Raw genomic sequence first — 17,302 nt, 5'->3', positions numbered from 1 at the left:
GCTGTCCAAATGCACAGAGGAGATGGAAAAACATCTAGGGAGGTGGCTGCCTGCACCCTCGTATTTAGAGAGCCTTTGCTTCCTTCCACAGAGGAGGCCTAGGGACTTTAGAATCAAACACTGACCTGATAAGCAGAATACACCGGCATTTCAAGGTGTGTCTTATCTAGCTCAAAGGTTCCCCAAACTTCCACCTGTGTCATTTCCCAGAGAGTTTTGTGATGAGGCCAAAACTGAGATAGGACCAAATCCCATGTTTTAGTGCAGAGAACTAACAAAGTGCAGGAGAATTTGCTACGTACTTGGCAACAGAAAACAACCAGGGCCACTACTTAGAGCTCCGTAGACCAGTTGACACTGAAATGAGGCTTGTTGTCAAGCCATGGGTCACTGGGGCTGCTCCCATCCAGGGAAGGTGACCTTTTCTTAGACAAAGATTGGATGGACTTTCCCAGCCATGACCCTGGAGCGGGCTGCATCTCCTGGAGGAGGCACCTTCTTCTAACTGCATGAAGGTCCCTGAGGAGCTAGCTGTGACTTAATCTTGCTTCTGAGATCAAGCCTTATCAGCATCACTCACCAAAAATAGAACTCTTACCAGAAATACTAGAACTTACTACAACTCTTTATGAAGATACAGGAATTCCTTCTTCCTGAAAATTTTGGAGAACATATAACTCACCCATAAAAACCCACAGTATCCAGGCACTCAACAACATAAAGAACTAGATCCACCTTGCTTACCTCAGGGGCCATCCAGAACGGGGTGCCAACTGATGTGTTTCTCCTTAATCGTGTGCTGGTGAGTTGAGCTGAGACACCTAAAAAACCGGGTATCAGAATTTGGCAGTGAGTAGATGATGATTCCAGATCAGGCATTGACAATTGTTTCTTGAAGGACCAGATAGTAAATATTTTAGGTTCGATGGGCCATCTGACCTCTATCACTACTATTCAGTTCTGCTGTTAGAAGGCTAAAGAGCCACACAAAACACGTAGCTGGGTGAGTTTGGCTTCACTCCAATAAAATTTTATTTATGGATGCTGAAAATTGAATTTCAGAAATTTTTATATCTCAATATATTCTTTTTTTCCAATTAGTTAAAAATATAAAAAGTCATTTTCTTAGCTCATGGGCCATACAAAAAAATAGGAGGTAGGTCCTATTTGACCATGAACTATAGTTTGCTAAGCCCTGGGTTAGAGCATTTATCATACTATCGTTAGGTAGAATCATCAGACATTTTTCTAATGAATATTCCTACCATATCATTGCAAATTTGGAATCAAAAGAAAAATATCAATATCTAGGATCAACCCAAAATATCTTCCTATTATATTTCCCAGTTCAGGTGATTTCTTTTTTAATAAGGTGCTTCACTTTATGGAAGAAGAAGATTGGCATATATTATCTATAATAGAGCATCAGTGTAGACATAAAAAGATTTCAGAGCTTTATCTTGCCTAGAAGCCTGGAAACTTGGCAAGAAAGTTATGTTTTTCAAATGGAAAGAGAAATTGACAGTAAAGTTATTATCCGAAGCTCAATGCTGAGGACCTGAATTTTAATATAATTCCAATGTCCTCTAACTCTCTTCTCTACACCATAAGGTAGAAATTAAAGGTACACTGAGTTAGGAGTTGGGAGACCCGTTTTCTATCCCAATTATGCCTTTTACTGAGGTGGGACTGCCTTAGCTTGAGTCTCAGTTGTCTCAACCTTATACAGGATAATGACAACAAACAGATACACCTGACGTAGAATGTTCTTCTTAAGACCAAATAAGAGGACCATTGTGCAGTGTGTTCACAATGGTCAGGTATTATTTTATACCAGCAGACGTCTAACACAGCCCTAAACAGAACGACAAGGGATGACACTGACAGAACGTGGACTGTATTCATTAGTGAAGGATACAGCCCTGAGGGGGAGGCCTAGATTTTCCAAGGACACGTGTTATAGCTGCTTGCTATATCCAAAAGATGGGGTCTTGCTTTATTGCCCAGGTTGGTCTTGGAACTCCTGGGCTCACCTTTTCCTCTGGCCTGAGCCTCTAAGAAGCTGGGCCTCCAGGCATGCACCAGTGCTCCCAGCAAGAAGGCTCTTTTAACTCTATTTGTGACAGATAATTTCCCACTTTACTAAGACTGCCACAACAATTTTGGTAGTAACCACTATGGCTTTCTGGTTTCAATTTCTAGAAATTTGTTTTGCCACAATTGGACATTAAAAACCTTCTACTGGAGAAACTGAGAAGAGTTTCCCTTGGGCAAATCGCAAAGTTCTATGAGTGGATAAATCAGTATTCATCCTTAACTGCCTCCTTGCATGCTACTTCCCTCCCAATATACGCACTGCCCTCTGGACCACGTGGAAAATATATCTCTGCTACACACAGCGCAATGTTGAAGCTCGATTCCTCCAATTTAGAGAGGAGCATAAGTACAAAGTATTCCCCTGCTATTTTTCTTTGCTTATTTGTTTTGTAAACAGATGAATACACCTGGAAGAACTTCATATGCTTTTAAGTAATTTCTTCTGAAAAGCAAATGATTCACTGACATATTTTTATGCCAAATTCTTTCTTACCAATAAAATGATGAATACTCAAAATTGTTAGTCTTGTTTTTATTATGATGATATTGATAACATTTTGAAATGTTATCTAAATGTTTTTTTCATCATTTGTAGCAATGACCCTAAGGAACTAACTAGTATTGAACTCATTTATAAGAATAAACCAGCCCATAAACCTAAAATGGAAAACCAAATGGTTTGTTGGTTTGCCAATATCAACGTCTAAATGTTGTGAAAAGATATTTCAGTTCTCTGGCCTCAGGTGACATTGTCTGCATTTCCTCCCATCCTTCCATTTCCCCTTAATGTTTTCAGTTCTACCATCCTTATGTGTCCCAGCAATAATCACAATTTAAAGAGATGTTAGCTCTGAGGCCCAAAGGACTATCCTACCTTCTGCTCACAGGGAATAAGTATGCCTAAGGCTAGTGAAAGTCCTTTGAAAAACCAAACTGCTTTCTCTTTTCATATGCAAAAGAAGAGATGACAAAAAATGCAAATTATAAACAATTGCCCTGAGATGTGAAATTCTTAGCAGAAAACCAAAAACTATCCCAGCAAGTTCTTTTTATTTATTTTTTTGCAACACTTTTATTTTCTATCTTTAATAAAATTGCTACTAAAGCTGAAAATCGATTAACAAACAGCATCTCCTAGGGTGATCCATCTGGTAAGCCCCCCACTCCCCAGCCTGCGTTAGACTGGAGAAGTCCTTCAGCCTGTGGTGTAGCAGAGAGGCGTCAGTCTTCTGAGATTGCAGTAAATTGTCCCCTTTGGCTAAACTGCACACATCAAGAAAACAAATGACACACACGGTCATTACCAAAGTCAACGAGCTTGACTCCTCCTTCTGCCGTCAGAAGAATGTTGTTCCCCTTCACATCCCGGTGGATGATCTGGTTGTTGTGCAAATGCTGAAGGCCCTGCAAGGCCACCAGGAGAGAGGAAGGGGAGAGTTACACGCTTATTTTAAAGCAATTACCCCACTATTACAAAGTCTAATCAAAGTCCACATTTGACTCCATTTTCTTTTTGTCAATATCCCTTGCATATTAAATGACACTTTCCCTGTCATTAAGATACAATGAGCACCCCCCCACCCATGGACCACTTGTCCCATCAGCTGCCATCCCCAGCTCAAAGAACATTCTTACCAAGAGAGCCCCGTACAAGATGTAGGAGATCATGGCTTCATCCAGTCGCTGGCCGCACCTGAGAAGGCCTTTGACCAGCTCAGTGACAGAGCCCCCGTTACACAGCTGTGATGAGAGGTGCCAGGCAGAAAGGAGGAGTAGAAAAAAAAAAGAAAGAAAGAAATGTCAATTAGGAAGGAATCCCACTGGTTACTCACTCACATGGTAAAATTGCCAATCACAAACTCCATCCTAGAGTAATTAGACTTCAAATTTTTCAATAGCCAGTCAAATCTAGCTCTGTGTGCACTTGTGTTCTTTACTCAAGGTAAGGATTTATGAGCCAAAGTGTTCACCCAAAAAAGCTGACTTTTTAATTGTCAAGTAAAACATGAAAGCACAAATTATGATTTAGAATTTTTGCGGGCAAAGCTTATTAAGAAATCATGGTGGCTTACTGGATATTTTTCATCTGATGTGCCTATTATTCTTTTTTCTTTTTTTGTTCAAATGTGCATTTTGAGGATAAGGAAGGACTGGAAGAGGCAAGATGGATGCCCTTGATAACCAACAGGAAATAAATTTCAGTGATTTTCAGTGATGCACTGCAGACATCAGAAGCCTGATCAGTAGCTCTTTCTAGATGTGCCAATCAATGTGTGTCAGGTTTATAGGGGCAGAGTTATGTCATAGGTGCACTTGGCCTTCTTGTATTCAACTTTAGCTTTTCAGCAACTTTAAGCATCTCTCTGTCCCTATAATTTAAAACACTATTAGATTTTACTTTGTGACTTATTTTTGTATCAGTGAAGTATGAGTACAGAAAAAAAGCAGGTATATTGTACTTTCTCAGCAATTCAAGAGTTTTTCAAGGATAATTTTTGCTAACCCCAGAAGTCAATGTGCAGGTTTGGGTTTGGCACAAGCCATCATAAATTGCTCATAAGTGACATATTGTGACTACAAATCTAATATAGAATTAGGGAATCTTTAAAACAAACATAAAATTATCATCTCTTGGGAATTATTTAGGAGGGATCCTAAAAGCAATGAGATGCATTAAAGACTATGATGGTCCAGTTTGGGATTAGAGGAAGTGATCTTAGAATCTACTGTCTAGCAATGTCAGACTAACAGGATGCCTCTAATGTCCCTAATGCTGAGTGCCAGCATCATATCTTTGCTCTAATTGTTCAGAAGTTGAATGTCTCCCAAAAGGCTTGGTCCCCAGGGTGGTGCTATTGGGAGGTGCTGGGGACCTTTAGGAGGAAAGGCCCTAAGGTCAATGAAGATAAAGACACAGACACACACACACACACAGCAAAGGGGGGTGTCAATTGTAGATCCTTTCCATTCCTTTTTCTCATTTGCTACCTTAACCATGACTTGGGTGTGTGCTCTGTCACCTGCTCCTCACATTGCTAACCTGCATCCCCACCAGAACCCTAAAGGCAATGGGTCTAGCTAATCATGGATGGGAACGTCTAAAACTGTGAGCCCAAATAACCGTTTTTTCTTTATAAGTTAGTTATCTCAAGTATTTTATTATAATGGCAAAAATAAAAAAAAAAAAAACAACAGTGTAACGCCACCTTCTGAGGAACTCTGTATTCTTTCAATTCTAGCTGCCTTCCATGACTCTGAAAGGACAAATAACATTCAGTGTGCACCTCTTTGTTCCCAGTAGTCTGTGACTGGCCAGTTTATAAGCTATTACTCAATCACAAATACAGCACAATCCCTAGCCTCAAAGGGTTCGACACCTAGAAATGGACACATGAGAAACTGGGTATGAGTTGAGGAAGGACAGGTGTGCCTAGGAGCATGTTGGCACCAAAGAGGGAAGACTGAACTCTGATAAGGGGTGACCACAAGGGGTTTGGCCTGGGAAATTCTTCTGAAGGCCATAACATTTGTAAGTCTGAAGGACAAATGAATTTGGAGCAGAAAGGTAAGAAAGAGAAGAGTACCCTAGGAAAAGAAGTCTGGGAACATCCCGTACAAATAAAGGAAACAGGAAAGTGGTGGTGGTGGTGGGGGGTGCGTGCGTGTGCATGCATGTGCTCATGAATTCTAAACACTGCTATTCCTGGGACAAAGGGTGCAAGGTTCCTGGGTTAGGGAGATAGGGAAAGAAGGTGGAGGACAGGAATGAATGACAGAAATGCCCTTCTAAGGACTAGGAGCTTTATTATTCTAGATCTATTTTTAATAGCATGGCATATCATTAGATAAGGAAAGTAAGCTTTTAGGTAGAGGGTCTTAATGTTCAGATTTGTATTCTAGAAAGACGACTCAGGCAGTAGATTGGAGCATGGATGGAAGAAGAAAGACCTGGGTATCCATCAGGAGATGCTGAAGCCATTGAGGGAGGAAGGGTCAAAAAGTCAAGTCAGGAGGATGACAAGGACAGGGCAGGTTTGGGAGGCTCTTATGAGATGGAATGAACAGAAATTTCTGATCCACTGGATGTGGAAGGTGAAGAAGAGACAAGAGTCTGCAGATGCTGGGAGACTGAGAGAAATCTCAACACCTTTTCCTCCTCCAGAGCAAAGGAGTAACAGGAATGCAAGACAGGATGGTGCCCTTGTCAGGGCACTCCCCAGCCTGACTCCCATCTCGGGGAGGCACACACTTCCTTGAATTACAAATGCACTATTAAAATTTTACTAAGGGAAAATTTGAATTCAATGCTAGGTAAAGACCCAAGCTAAATGCAGGCCTATAATCTTCCCTTGTTCCTCCTTTCTCCTTCCCTACCCTACGTGTGGCTGAATTTGCCACTTAGGGCCTTTTGAGCCATATTTTAGATGGTAGCCAACTTACAAACTTTCCTCAGAGCCTTAGAACCCATGAAGGGATTAAGAGCAGTTATTTGTCAGCAGGATCAAAACTCAGCTGTGGATTTCAAAACAACAAAGGGATCTTACTCAGGCAGTGCCTTTTGTTCACTAAATGTCAGAGTTTAAGAGCTATCTGACTTCCCAGAATCCACAGAAACGTATAATTAAACTGCTCAGGGCACCTTTAAAGGAAGCTGTCCTGTGACGTTGACAAGCTCACCAACAAGGTTTTTAAAGTGCAGCCTGCGGGTTATAGAAAAAACACTTCGGTCAATTGGATATTAAAAAAAAAAAAAGAATGCAGGTATGCAGGTACATACTCATAATTATCTATCCAGAGTAGGTGTTCAGTGAAATGGACATGACAAGAATTATATTTAAATGCACCAAATAAAAAAAATCCCTTTAGAGTTGGAAGAAGGCAACCAAGCCTCCTGCCCTAGCCCAGAGGGTTGGCACATAAGCCCTTCATTCCCACCCACTTTGCCAGCTATCAGATTCAAGTACAGAGGTGTGTCTCCATCCCTGCGGTTCCTCCCTACGCCCTCAGCATTCAGAAATGTGGCTGCTGGATGCATTTAGAATTTAATGAGCATTTTACTCCAAACCAAGAAAACCAGAAAAATCATTTACATTCCATGTCTATTTTCCAAAACACGTTGAATATTGATTCAATCACAGTATGTGCATTTGTTAGAACAGTCATAATTTCAAGCAATAAAATATTCCTTGCTCAATAAGCCATCAACTCTCTTTTACATCATTAAAGAATGGCCCGTGCACACAATCTCCAGACTTGTGTCCCAGCCCAGGCTCCAACTGTCAAGCAGCTTCTGTGCCTACCCATTTGATGTGACTCAGTCAGATGGCAGAAAAAAAAAAAAAAAGAATTTCTTTTCAGTGCTATTTTGTTCACTAGGCTGTCAAGATCAAGGTCTTTCAGGACTATTAGGTTCTACAGAGAACATAAAGCAAACGTCAGAGTCAAAACTACCCTAGAAGATGACTCAGGAAGTGTCATGTTGGACACAATCCCTATCTCAGTCCAGAGCAGCACATTTTCCCCCTGTGAGAGAATAGATCATGAGTACCAGGTAGTCACTGGCTTGCAAGCAGACAAATGAAAACCATGTCACTTGACACCCTAGAGTTGCATCAGAGTTGCATCAGAGGGAGATGCTCATACCACAAGAGGTAGGTTGGCTCTGAAGCTCCCACCTCCCATCTCAGCCTCCATTGGCACACGTAGGGTACAGTCATGAGTGAGCAGGATCACTGCCACACCTCAGCTTCTTAGCCATCTTTTATGAGCACATAGAGAAAATGCATGCAGGATGCTACTCTGTCGCATTTCTTCCATCCAAGTGTTCTGTCCATCATCTTGACTCCCCATCTCCAGTGACTCTCATCCCAGACTTGCCAGAAGCTACTATCTAAGTCGGGGTTCAATACTTTAGTGCTTCCTGTCTCTGGCCCATCAGAACCTACCAGTCCTGTTCCCCCCATTCGAATCCTGCTAAAACCCTGATTTGTTAACCTTCTGGACTTTCCAGGTCACTGTATCAGTGGGTGACAATGGTTTGATTTCTAACACTTCCAATGACATTCAAGCCTAGACTGGACTTTCTAGGGCTATATGTAAAAGCAAACACTGAACAGACACACACCCCAGCTTTGACTCTACATACCTAGATACTGAAGTTTATACTTAGATTTCAGGAAAGGGGGTCAGATTTTTAAGAACTAATTTTTTTAACCTGGCTTAAAAACAAAGTTTTTCTTTTCTTTCTTTCCAGCCTTATTTACAGCACTCTCAACCTTTTAAGTTGAACATTTGATTCATGCTAAAATGAATAGCTTCTACCTGTCAAGGTATTACTCTAAAAGGAGAAAGAGAAAATATAGTTTATGTCTTTGTACATATTAGATATTCTTTCTGAGTATTGTGTTTTGCTTAAAGGTTTAATTCCTTATTACATTTTATTAAGGTGAGACACAATAGGACTCACAGACATTTAAGAATTTAATATTCACTTAACATAAAACACTCGCAAATTTTCCACAGCATTATGTATGTTTTCTCTCCATGCCTTTCTAATATATGATGTCTATCATGAAAGGGAGCTTTTATTTGCTTTCTACTAACAAATTAGGAATGAATTTCAGAAATGACATTTTTATTTGCTTTTGTTTTCAAAGTAGAGGTGATTTAAGGAGTTATTAATAACATTTTCCTATCCTCTAAAATTGCCATGTAGAATAGCTTCCTTTCACCACATTCAGCAAGGAAAGAGCAAAGGCAACATAAATTTAATCTCAATACACAGGATGAGGAGAACAATACTAACAGATGGTGATTTTGTTGTGTGCATTTTCTAAAGCACCCCTTAAAGAGCTGCAATGAAGCAACACAGCAAGCAAGGGTGCTCTCTGTGGCCTGTCACTGTCACACAGCTCTGTGTGTGTGGTCAGGAAATGTCACGATCCCAACTCAAGACCCCAATTCTGTGTTTCCATACCCCCCAACATCACAGACAGCACAGGGCATGATGACAGAGCAGGCTGGAGCGTGGTGCTATGGTTCTCAGAAGCCTTCCCCAAAGAACCACATGTTGACAGTTTGGTCACCAGCCCTTGGTGTTATTGGAGCTGGTGGGACCCGTAGGAGCTGGGACCTAGTTGGAGGCATGCCCTCAAAGGGATACTGGGGGCCATAGCCCTTCCTCTTTCTCTTTTTCTTCCCAGCAACCATAGGTGAGCAGCCTCCTCCACCATGTGCTCCCACCATGAGGTACTGCCTCTTCACAGGCCCAAAAGCAACTGGCCGATCAGCCATACACTAAAACCTCTACAACTGTGGACCAAATAAACCTATCCTCTTTTAAGCTTCTGTATCTGAGGTCTTTTGTTATAGTAACAAAAAACTGACTAACACAGAGGCTTTCCCTCCAGTTCTGGCATCTAACTGGTTATGTGACTGTAGGCATGTTGCTCTGCTCCCTGGGCCTCTGTCCCTGAACTGAACACCAAAGGACTGAACTGAAGAAAATCTGAGGCTCCTGCCTGTGTTGGAAGTCCAGAAATCTTGTGTTTGTATAAGACTCAGAGGTTCTGGGTATACCCAACCATCCAGCAACCTGATTATAGGGCCCATCACGGGACAGAAAAGACTGAAGACATTCAGCATCCCATCTATCAGCTCTGGGATGAGCCAAAACAACTGGCAAAAGTCATAAATGTCAGCATACTGGATTGCTAAAGTATAACGAATTCAGTGTCTCAGGGCAGCCTCATTATCTGCCTGTGGTCACCCTGAAAAAAACAAGAGGAAGCTGGCAGGGGGGCACCAGCACAGGGCACTCTCTCACAGTGCCTTCTCATCTGCCAAGGTCCTTCCTGGCTACCTTGGCCACACCTGAGGTGCTATGACTGCAACATATCAAATCAGGGTGGGCCTGGTGAGAATGAGGTGAGAGGCCTGACCCATTGTCCTTGTTATTTTAGTCCCACGGAGAATTGGAGTTTGGGGAATTAACCCTTTTGCATCCAGATACACACATTCATTCCTGCCTACAAAGGAGAGAAAATGGAGGGCTCTAGTGGATACAGTGCTGTCCCTTCAAATTCCCTCTTGACAGCAGATGCTGGTAGGAGTATCTCCTGCTCCCTGCTCTCAGCTCCCAGATGCACCCCTCCTAGAAATTCTCCCCAAGTATAGTTAACTGCCTCCCCCAAGGTCATGCTCCCTCCCAGGGGCAGGGTGCAGCCAATGACTGGCCAACACAGAGAGAACAGTTCAGGACAACTCTTCGAAGACCCCACTCTCCACTTCCTCAGAGGATCTGCTGAGGCCTTAGTTACAACCACATTACAATTCAATGTCTATCTTGTCACATCTGCTTTCCACGATTTCTTCCAAACCTATCCCTCTTCCAGAACTCTCCAAGTAAGCCTTCTATATGCAACTCTCAGAGTCAGTTTGCAGGAAATCCAATCTATGAGGAGGACTAATGAATGCAGATGAGCCAATCCAAATATGGTAAGCCAAGAACCTCTTGGGTTTATAAGTTTTAAAAATGAGTTGCAATTAATTGGACAATATTCTAAGAATTGTTTGTAGTCTAGGGAACAAAATAATCTTTTCCAATTGGATTCCTGTATTTGCTCTCTAGCAGATGAAAAGATGATTAAACTTTTGAGGAGAGAAACAAGAATAAAAATTTTCTCAGTATGCAGCCTACCTGTGAGAACTGGAGAGAATTCCACATCAGGTAAGGTATCTGTGTCACACAGGAGAGACCTGCTCCTCCAACGTGTACCGTAAAACATTATTGAAGTATCTGCTTGCCCCTGGCATTCTGTTTGAATCAATGGTTACCCAACAGGAGCCTCTTACCTCCAGGACCAGCCATAGCTGTCCTCCCACACAGTGATCCGCCTTGTAATACATCCCATAAAACTTTACAACATTGGGGTGATTCGGAAGAAACCGCAGAATGTTGTATTCTGCCTCAATTTCTTCATCCATATCCTAAACGAAGTAAGAAAAACACATACATTGGATAAAGACAAAAGTGCAGAGAAAGACCCACGTTTGGCATTATGCTGAATTGATTAATAAAACACGTATACTTTTAATGTCATCATTATCTTATCTTCAAAAAACCTAACAGAGATTCAGATCCTGATTTAAACCTTGCAGTTATTAATTCATTAATATTTTTATGACATTCTCTTTTTCTTAACGATACTATTATGAATATCTTTTTTATTGAAAAACGTCTAAATTTTTAAAGCAGTTAAGCAGAAGTATCTTGAAGGGACCTGACACAGGATAGGTCACACACAAGTTCAATGTGCAAAAAGGCATGGAGCATTCTAACTCCAGTGCTCTGAAATAAGATGTCAACCTAGGATGATCGAATATCACAAGTCCAGGTCACTTTGGGACCTACAGGGAAACTAGGAGTGAAATACATCACTCTTTCCAAGAGAGTAATTTTTGAAGAGCCCAGAGGGCCAAAACCAAACCAATTATCAAACAGAAAGAAACAAAAGTCAAGTAAAGTTTAACTCCAAGAAGAGTCCCTTCCTTCAGAAGAGCTGACAAATCATGACCCATTTTAAGATTTCCTGTCAGCTTTCATAAAAACTATCCCTAAAATCAGTAGAAAGCTCTATGTGCCTGAAACACGAGACTGTGGTTATAGCTTAGTACAGTGACTTACACTGATGGGGTCCAGAATTTTCACTGCAGCCAGGCTCCCATCTCTCTTATTAGTGACCTTATAGACCTTGCCATATGTGCCTTTACCAATGGTCTCTATAATTTCCCAGGTGTCTGTGGGATCCGGAAGCGATTCAAGACCAAGCATCATGGAGTTGTAATGAAATAATCCATATAGATGTTTCCTGGTGGAGAGAAAGTTTGTTATGTCCTCCGACAATTGATTACAGGATCAGAGCCAGTGGGCTTTGAAAATACTAATATTTGTTTCTTAACCAGTGATTTTTGTTACTTTTTCTTTTCTATTTCCCTTTCCTATTTTAAGTAGACTGAAAGCACAATAGGAAGCATTCTTAAGAATGCTCTGACACACCCTAAAAATACAGCTCTCAAAGTGGAGATGATCTACCTGCTACAGAAGAGAGTAAAAGTTCCAACGAGGAGGTACTGATCACGTCTGGGCAGTCGTCTGGCTAGGCAGTGAGTGGTGGCTGCTGCCCGGGAAAGTAGATAAAAATTGCAAGTCTAAAAACCTTTGTCCCGAGGATACAGTAAACTTGACCAGGGTTCCCTGGTGGACACTGGAAACCAATGCCTAACCTCTGTGTGCAACGTCAAAGAAAATTATTGGATGTACCAGACACATAACATAACACCCATTGCTGGTAGGTCTTTGGGTCTATGAACATGAGCCAATCTCAGATCCCATTCATATAGCAAGAGCCTCATGTATGAATCACAGGGAGGGGTTCACAGGACATGTCAACTCACTCTGCCTTAGTTGACAGTGCCCTGTTTACCAAGGACATAGCTCCATAGAGTTAAGTACCAACAGCAAGCTCAACAGGCAAAGTCACCCAAGATATAGCCTGTGGAAAAAACCCTTCAAGTTTTCTTGCTCTAAGGCTGGGTGAGGGTCTTAAGTCTGGTCTGCCTTTAGATCCCATGGGCAGGATCCCCAGGCTCCAATAGCAAGAGTCATGGCAACCAACCTCCACTCTTTGGCTTGGTGCCTCCTACTGAGATCCCAGTTTGCATTTCTAATGATTTTTCTTTTCTTTTCTTTTTTTGCTTTCAAACTCTTTTTTTAATTTATTTTTTATTTATACACAAAAGCCGTATACATTATAATTCTTATTACATATATAGAGCTCAATTTTTCATATCTCTGGTTGTATACATAGTATATTCACACCAATTCATGTCTTCACATATGTACTTTGAATAATAATGATCATCACATTCTACTATCAATAATTACCTCATGCCCCCTCCCTTCCCCTCCCACCCCTCTGCCCTATCTAAAGTATGTCTATTCCTCCCATGCTCCCTCTCCATATCCCACTATGAATCAGCTTCCTTATATCAAAGAAAACACTCAGCATTTGGTTTTTTGGGATTGGCTGACTTCACTTAGCATTATCTTTTCTAACTCCACCTATTTACCTGCAAATGCCATGATTTTATTCTCTTTTATTGCTGAGTAATATTCCATTGTGTACATATGCCACATTTTTTTATCTATTCATCTATAGAAGGGCATTGGTTCCATAGTTTAGCTATTGTGAATTGTGCTTCTATAAACATTGATGTGGCTGCATCACTGCAGTGTGCTGTTTTTAAGTCCTTTGAGTATAGACAGAGGAGAGGGATAGCTGGGTTAAATGGTGGTTCCATTCCCAATTTTCCAAGAAATCTCCATACTGCTTTCCATATTGACTGCACCAATTTGCAGTCCCACTAGCAATGAAAGAGTGTGCCTTTTTCCCCCACATCCTCGCCAACACTTATTGTTGTTTGTATGGATAATAGCTGCCATTCTGACTGAAGTGAGATGAAATCTTAGAGTGGTTTTGATTTGCATTTTTCTAATTGCTAGTGATGATGAACATTTTTTCATGTGTTTGTTGATTGATTGTACATCCTCTTCTGAAGTGTCTCTTCAGGTCCTTGGCCCATTTATTGATTGGGTTATTTGATTTTTTGGTGTTTAGCTTTTTGAGTTCTTTATATAGCCTAGTGATTGGTGCTCTATCTGATGTGTGAGGCGTAAAGATTTGCTCCCAAGATGCAGCCTCTCTATTCATCTCACAGATTGTTTCTTTTGCTGAGAAGAAACTTTTTAGTTTGATTCCATCCCATTTATTGATTCTTGGTTTTAATTCTTGTGCCACAGGAGTCTTATTAAGGAAGTTGGGGCCTAATCCTACATGATGAAGATTAGGGCCTATTTTTTCTCCTATTAGATGCAGAGTCTCTGGTTGTATTCCTAAGTCCTTGATCCATTTTGAGTTCAGTTTTGTGCTTGGTGAAAGATAGGGGTTTAACTTCATTTTGTTGCATATGGATTTCCAATTTTGATTTTCTAGACTGCATTTTCCAGAAACTGAGAACTTCAATCTGGAGTTTTTTGTTTGTTTATTTGTTTGTTTGTTTGTTTTTTCTTTTCCCCACCTTGTCTAATGGGGGATTTTCAAAATTAATAAAAAACATTTTTTAAAAAGGCACACTAGGGCTGGGGTTGTGGCTCAGAGGTAGAGCAATCACTTAGCTTGTGCAAGGCCCTGGGTTCAATTCTCAGAACCACATAAAAAACAAATAAATAAAATAAAGGTATTGTGTCCATCTACAACAAACTTAAAAAAATAAAAATAAAAATTAGGGGGAAAAAAAGGGCACACTCCTTTCCAAGGTGCCCACAAGCAATACTGCAAGGGCCTAGACTAAGCCTCCCTGGGCTGAGGCACTGACCCTGAAAGGTCCACTGTTCAAACAAGCCTTTCATGTGCTGGTTTCAAGACTCTCAGAAACTGCAACCTCTCCTCCCTTCCAGTGCTTCACAAAATCAATCTTTCTCACCAGATGTTCACAATTTTTGCAATATCTGTCCGTCATCTGTGCTTGTAGTTACTAAACACTTTTAAATTACTTGCTTTTTCCCTTGAATGTCTCTAAAGGCACTTTATAGCATTACCCTAAACGTAAAACGAATATCATGTGCCACATATCCAAGTTAACTGCAAAAAGATGATTCCAATAAAAACAATAGATGTTTAAGTGTAGCCAAATGCCACCGCCCCTGGGCTTCTGCTGAAGGCTGATCATTAAAAAGGGAGATCACTGAAGGATGGAGAGAAATTAAAGGTTGGCACAAACTTCCCTTGACGTCATCAGAAAAGCTGAAGGAGAATTCATTAGCAAGGAAATGACTCTGTTATTATGTGATTCAATGTTCTTTACTAAAAGATCTTCATACCCCTGATACCTGAAAACATTGCTCTAGGGTGGGTTTCTACAAAAGGAACAGGTGAGGGAGGCCTGGCAGGCTGGGGAGGGTGCCCAGATAAGATTCCAACAGCAGAGATGTCATTCCTTGCACTAACTAGAAGTCTCTGTTCCTCATAAGCACAGACACCTGTGTCTGGGCTCAGTACTAGGACACAGGAATGCTCAAGCCCAACAGCTGGCACAATCCTGTGTCCTGACCAGCTGTGAGACATGAACTAGTGACTCATCTTTGCACCTCAGCTTCTTCACCTGCCTCATGGGGCAGTGGCCATTGTGGTGTGGGAGGCGAACTACCTCACAGAGCTGCTGTTCCAGTTAGGAGATGAAAACAGAAGGCAGTGAGCATCTGGAAGGCTGAGGAAGAGTCCACTGTCACCACAATGGCAGAGTACCACAGTCTGCCTCAGAACCTGCAAGTCGGTTTTATTTCATTTTCAACCACAAACTAAATGAGAACAAAATAAATTTTTGCTCCCATCCGTTATTAGTTTTCAGACAAATGACTGGAATTTGGTGCGTGCAAATGAACTTGAATTAGAATGTGGCAACAAGAGAGAAGCACCGGGGCCATCAACACAGGTGATTTTCTAATGATTTTTGGCTACAAAACACTTGTGTGAAATTCGTCTCACTTATGATGCTGATGCAGAGGCGGAGAGAAGGGGCATAGCTCTGACTGAGGTGAGCTGGAGAACCAAGTGCCTGCCCTGTGCCCTTCATGGGAATTGACAGGGTGACCAACTGTCCTGAGGGACTGGGGCTGCCTCTATTTTCCTTTCTTTTTTTTTTTTTAATTATTATTATTTTTTTTTAGTTGTTGATTGACCTTTATTTATTTACTTATATGTGGTGCTGAGAATCGAACCCAGTGTCTCACACATGCTAGGCAAGCGCTCTACCAACTGAGCCACAACCCCAGCCCTGCCTCTGTTTTTAGTATGTAAAGTCCCACAACCTGGGAAATCTCTCAAAACAGAGCAACCAGTACAATTTGTTACCCCAGCCCCTAGAGTCTTCTGAGAGCATTCACCTCCTGAGAGAATTAATAGAAAAACCATTGATTAAGGCCCTCATCATCTCACCCACCTGATGACTGAACTGTACCCCTCCCAGTTAATGAGTCCTAACCCCTAGTGCCTCCGAATGTGACTGTATTTGGAGATAGGAACTTTAAAGGGGAACAATAGGACTGTTGATTGGGAATCAGACAAGTAGAGAGGGGAGACACAGGGAGAAGACACACCTCTACACGCCAAGGAGAGAGGCCTCCAAGGAAATGAACTCTGCTGACACCTTGATCTTGGACTTGTAGCCTCCAGAACCATGACACTTGGTTAAATAATTCTGTTTTTTTAAGCCTAGTACCAGCCTCTGGTACTTGGTTTTGGCAGCCCTAGCAAACCAATGTTCCCCTATTTTACAAATGAAGAAATTGAAGCTCACTTGGTGATGTGCCCTGTTCAGAGGCAGCGCAGGAATGGGATTCCAGGATTCCCTAGGTCCAATCCTCTGACCTTTGTTCCACAGAATAGAAGGGACTCAGCTGGTTAACAATGGTCATTCTTTCTGTCCCACTGTGCCAAATATTGAAAAATTCTGTGAGGGAAATATTCCAATCACCTTGGACTCTAAGTGCCTCACGGTCCTAATGAGCAGCAAATTCTGCTCCCTGAAAATAAGCACAACTCACCCAGACCGATTCATTGACAGTGAACGCCAGTGCTAGGGAAGCAGAAGGCAGAGGACTTGAGTTCCATTCCCTGTCCGGCATTCACAGACAGGGCTAAATGAAGGTGCGACAGTACAGGTGCACTCTGACAGCAGTACCTGTCTTCTCTTTTTAAAATCAATACCTGACTCTATAAACTCTCAAGCTACTGATTAAACAGCCCAAACAGCAGCAGTTCATACACCCCTGTAAGGTACTGATCCCCTGGTCCAGGAGTAGCTGGAGCAGCCCTTTTGACAGCTCAAAAGCTACTCCTGGTCAGAATGTTAACCTTGAGGGTAGACTGCACTTTGCCTACATCTGTGTTTGGGGCATGGCAGAGTTAGGGCCAAAAGTGCTGTCTAGCCTCGAGGGTAACATGGAAGTAGCCGGGTTTGACCAAAGGAAGGGTAGTAAGAAGGATGCCCCTGGGACTTCAGGCCTCTGCAGAACCCTGAGAGGCAGGGCCCCACACCAGTCCTAGAAATAGGGGTTGCATGCATTTATTTAGACATGATATGGAAG

At 41.8% G+C, this 17,302-nt stretch overlaps 1 protein-coding gene across 7 annotated transcripts in view; it reads right to left on the bottom strand.

Annotated features, from left to right (window-relative positions):
- The window catches only part of Myo3b (myosin IIIB), a 505,529-nt gene that overhangs the window by 474,709 nt on the left and 13,518 nt on the right, over positions 1-17,302 (bottom strand). For all 7 annotated transcript variants that reach the window (XM_078017569.1, XM_078017565.1, XM_078017563.1 and 4 more), the window contains exons 2-6: positions 11,783-11,966; positions 10,951-11,085; positions 3,733-3,837; positions 3,402-3,501; positions 745-821 (exon numbers count right to left, since the gene is read on the bottom strand). In XM_078017569.1, coding sequence (XP_077873695.1) covers positions 745-821; positions 3,402-3,501; positions 3,733-3,837; positions 10,951-11,085; positions 11,783-11,966 — 601 coding nt within the window. The remainder of the gene's footprint in view (positions 1-744; positions 822-3,401; positions 3,502-3,732; positions 3,838-10,950; positions 11,086-11,782; positions 11,967-17,302) is intronic.

The sequence above is a fragment of the Ictidomys tridecemlineatus genome, chromosome 7 (genome assembly GCF_052094955.1).
Source record: "Ictidomys tridecemlineatus isolate mIctTri1 chromosome 7, mIctTri1.hap1, whole genome shotgun sequence".
Taxonomy (NCBI): Eukaryota; Metazoa; Chordata; class Mammalia; order Rodentia; family Sciuridae; genus Ictidomys; species Ictidomys tridecemlineatus.
Note: the sequence above shows the minus strand (reverse complement) of the source record. Positions and strands in the feature narration are given on the sequence as shown.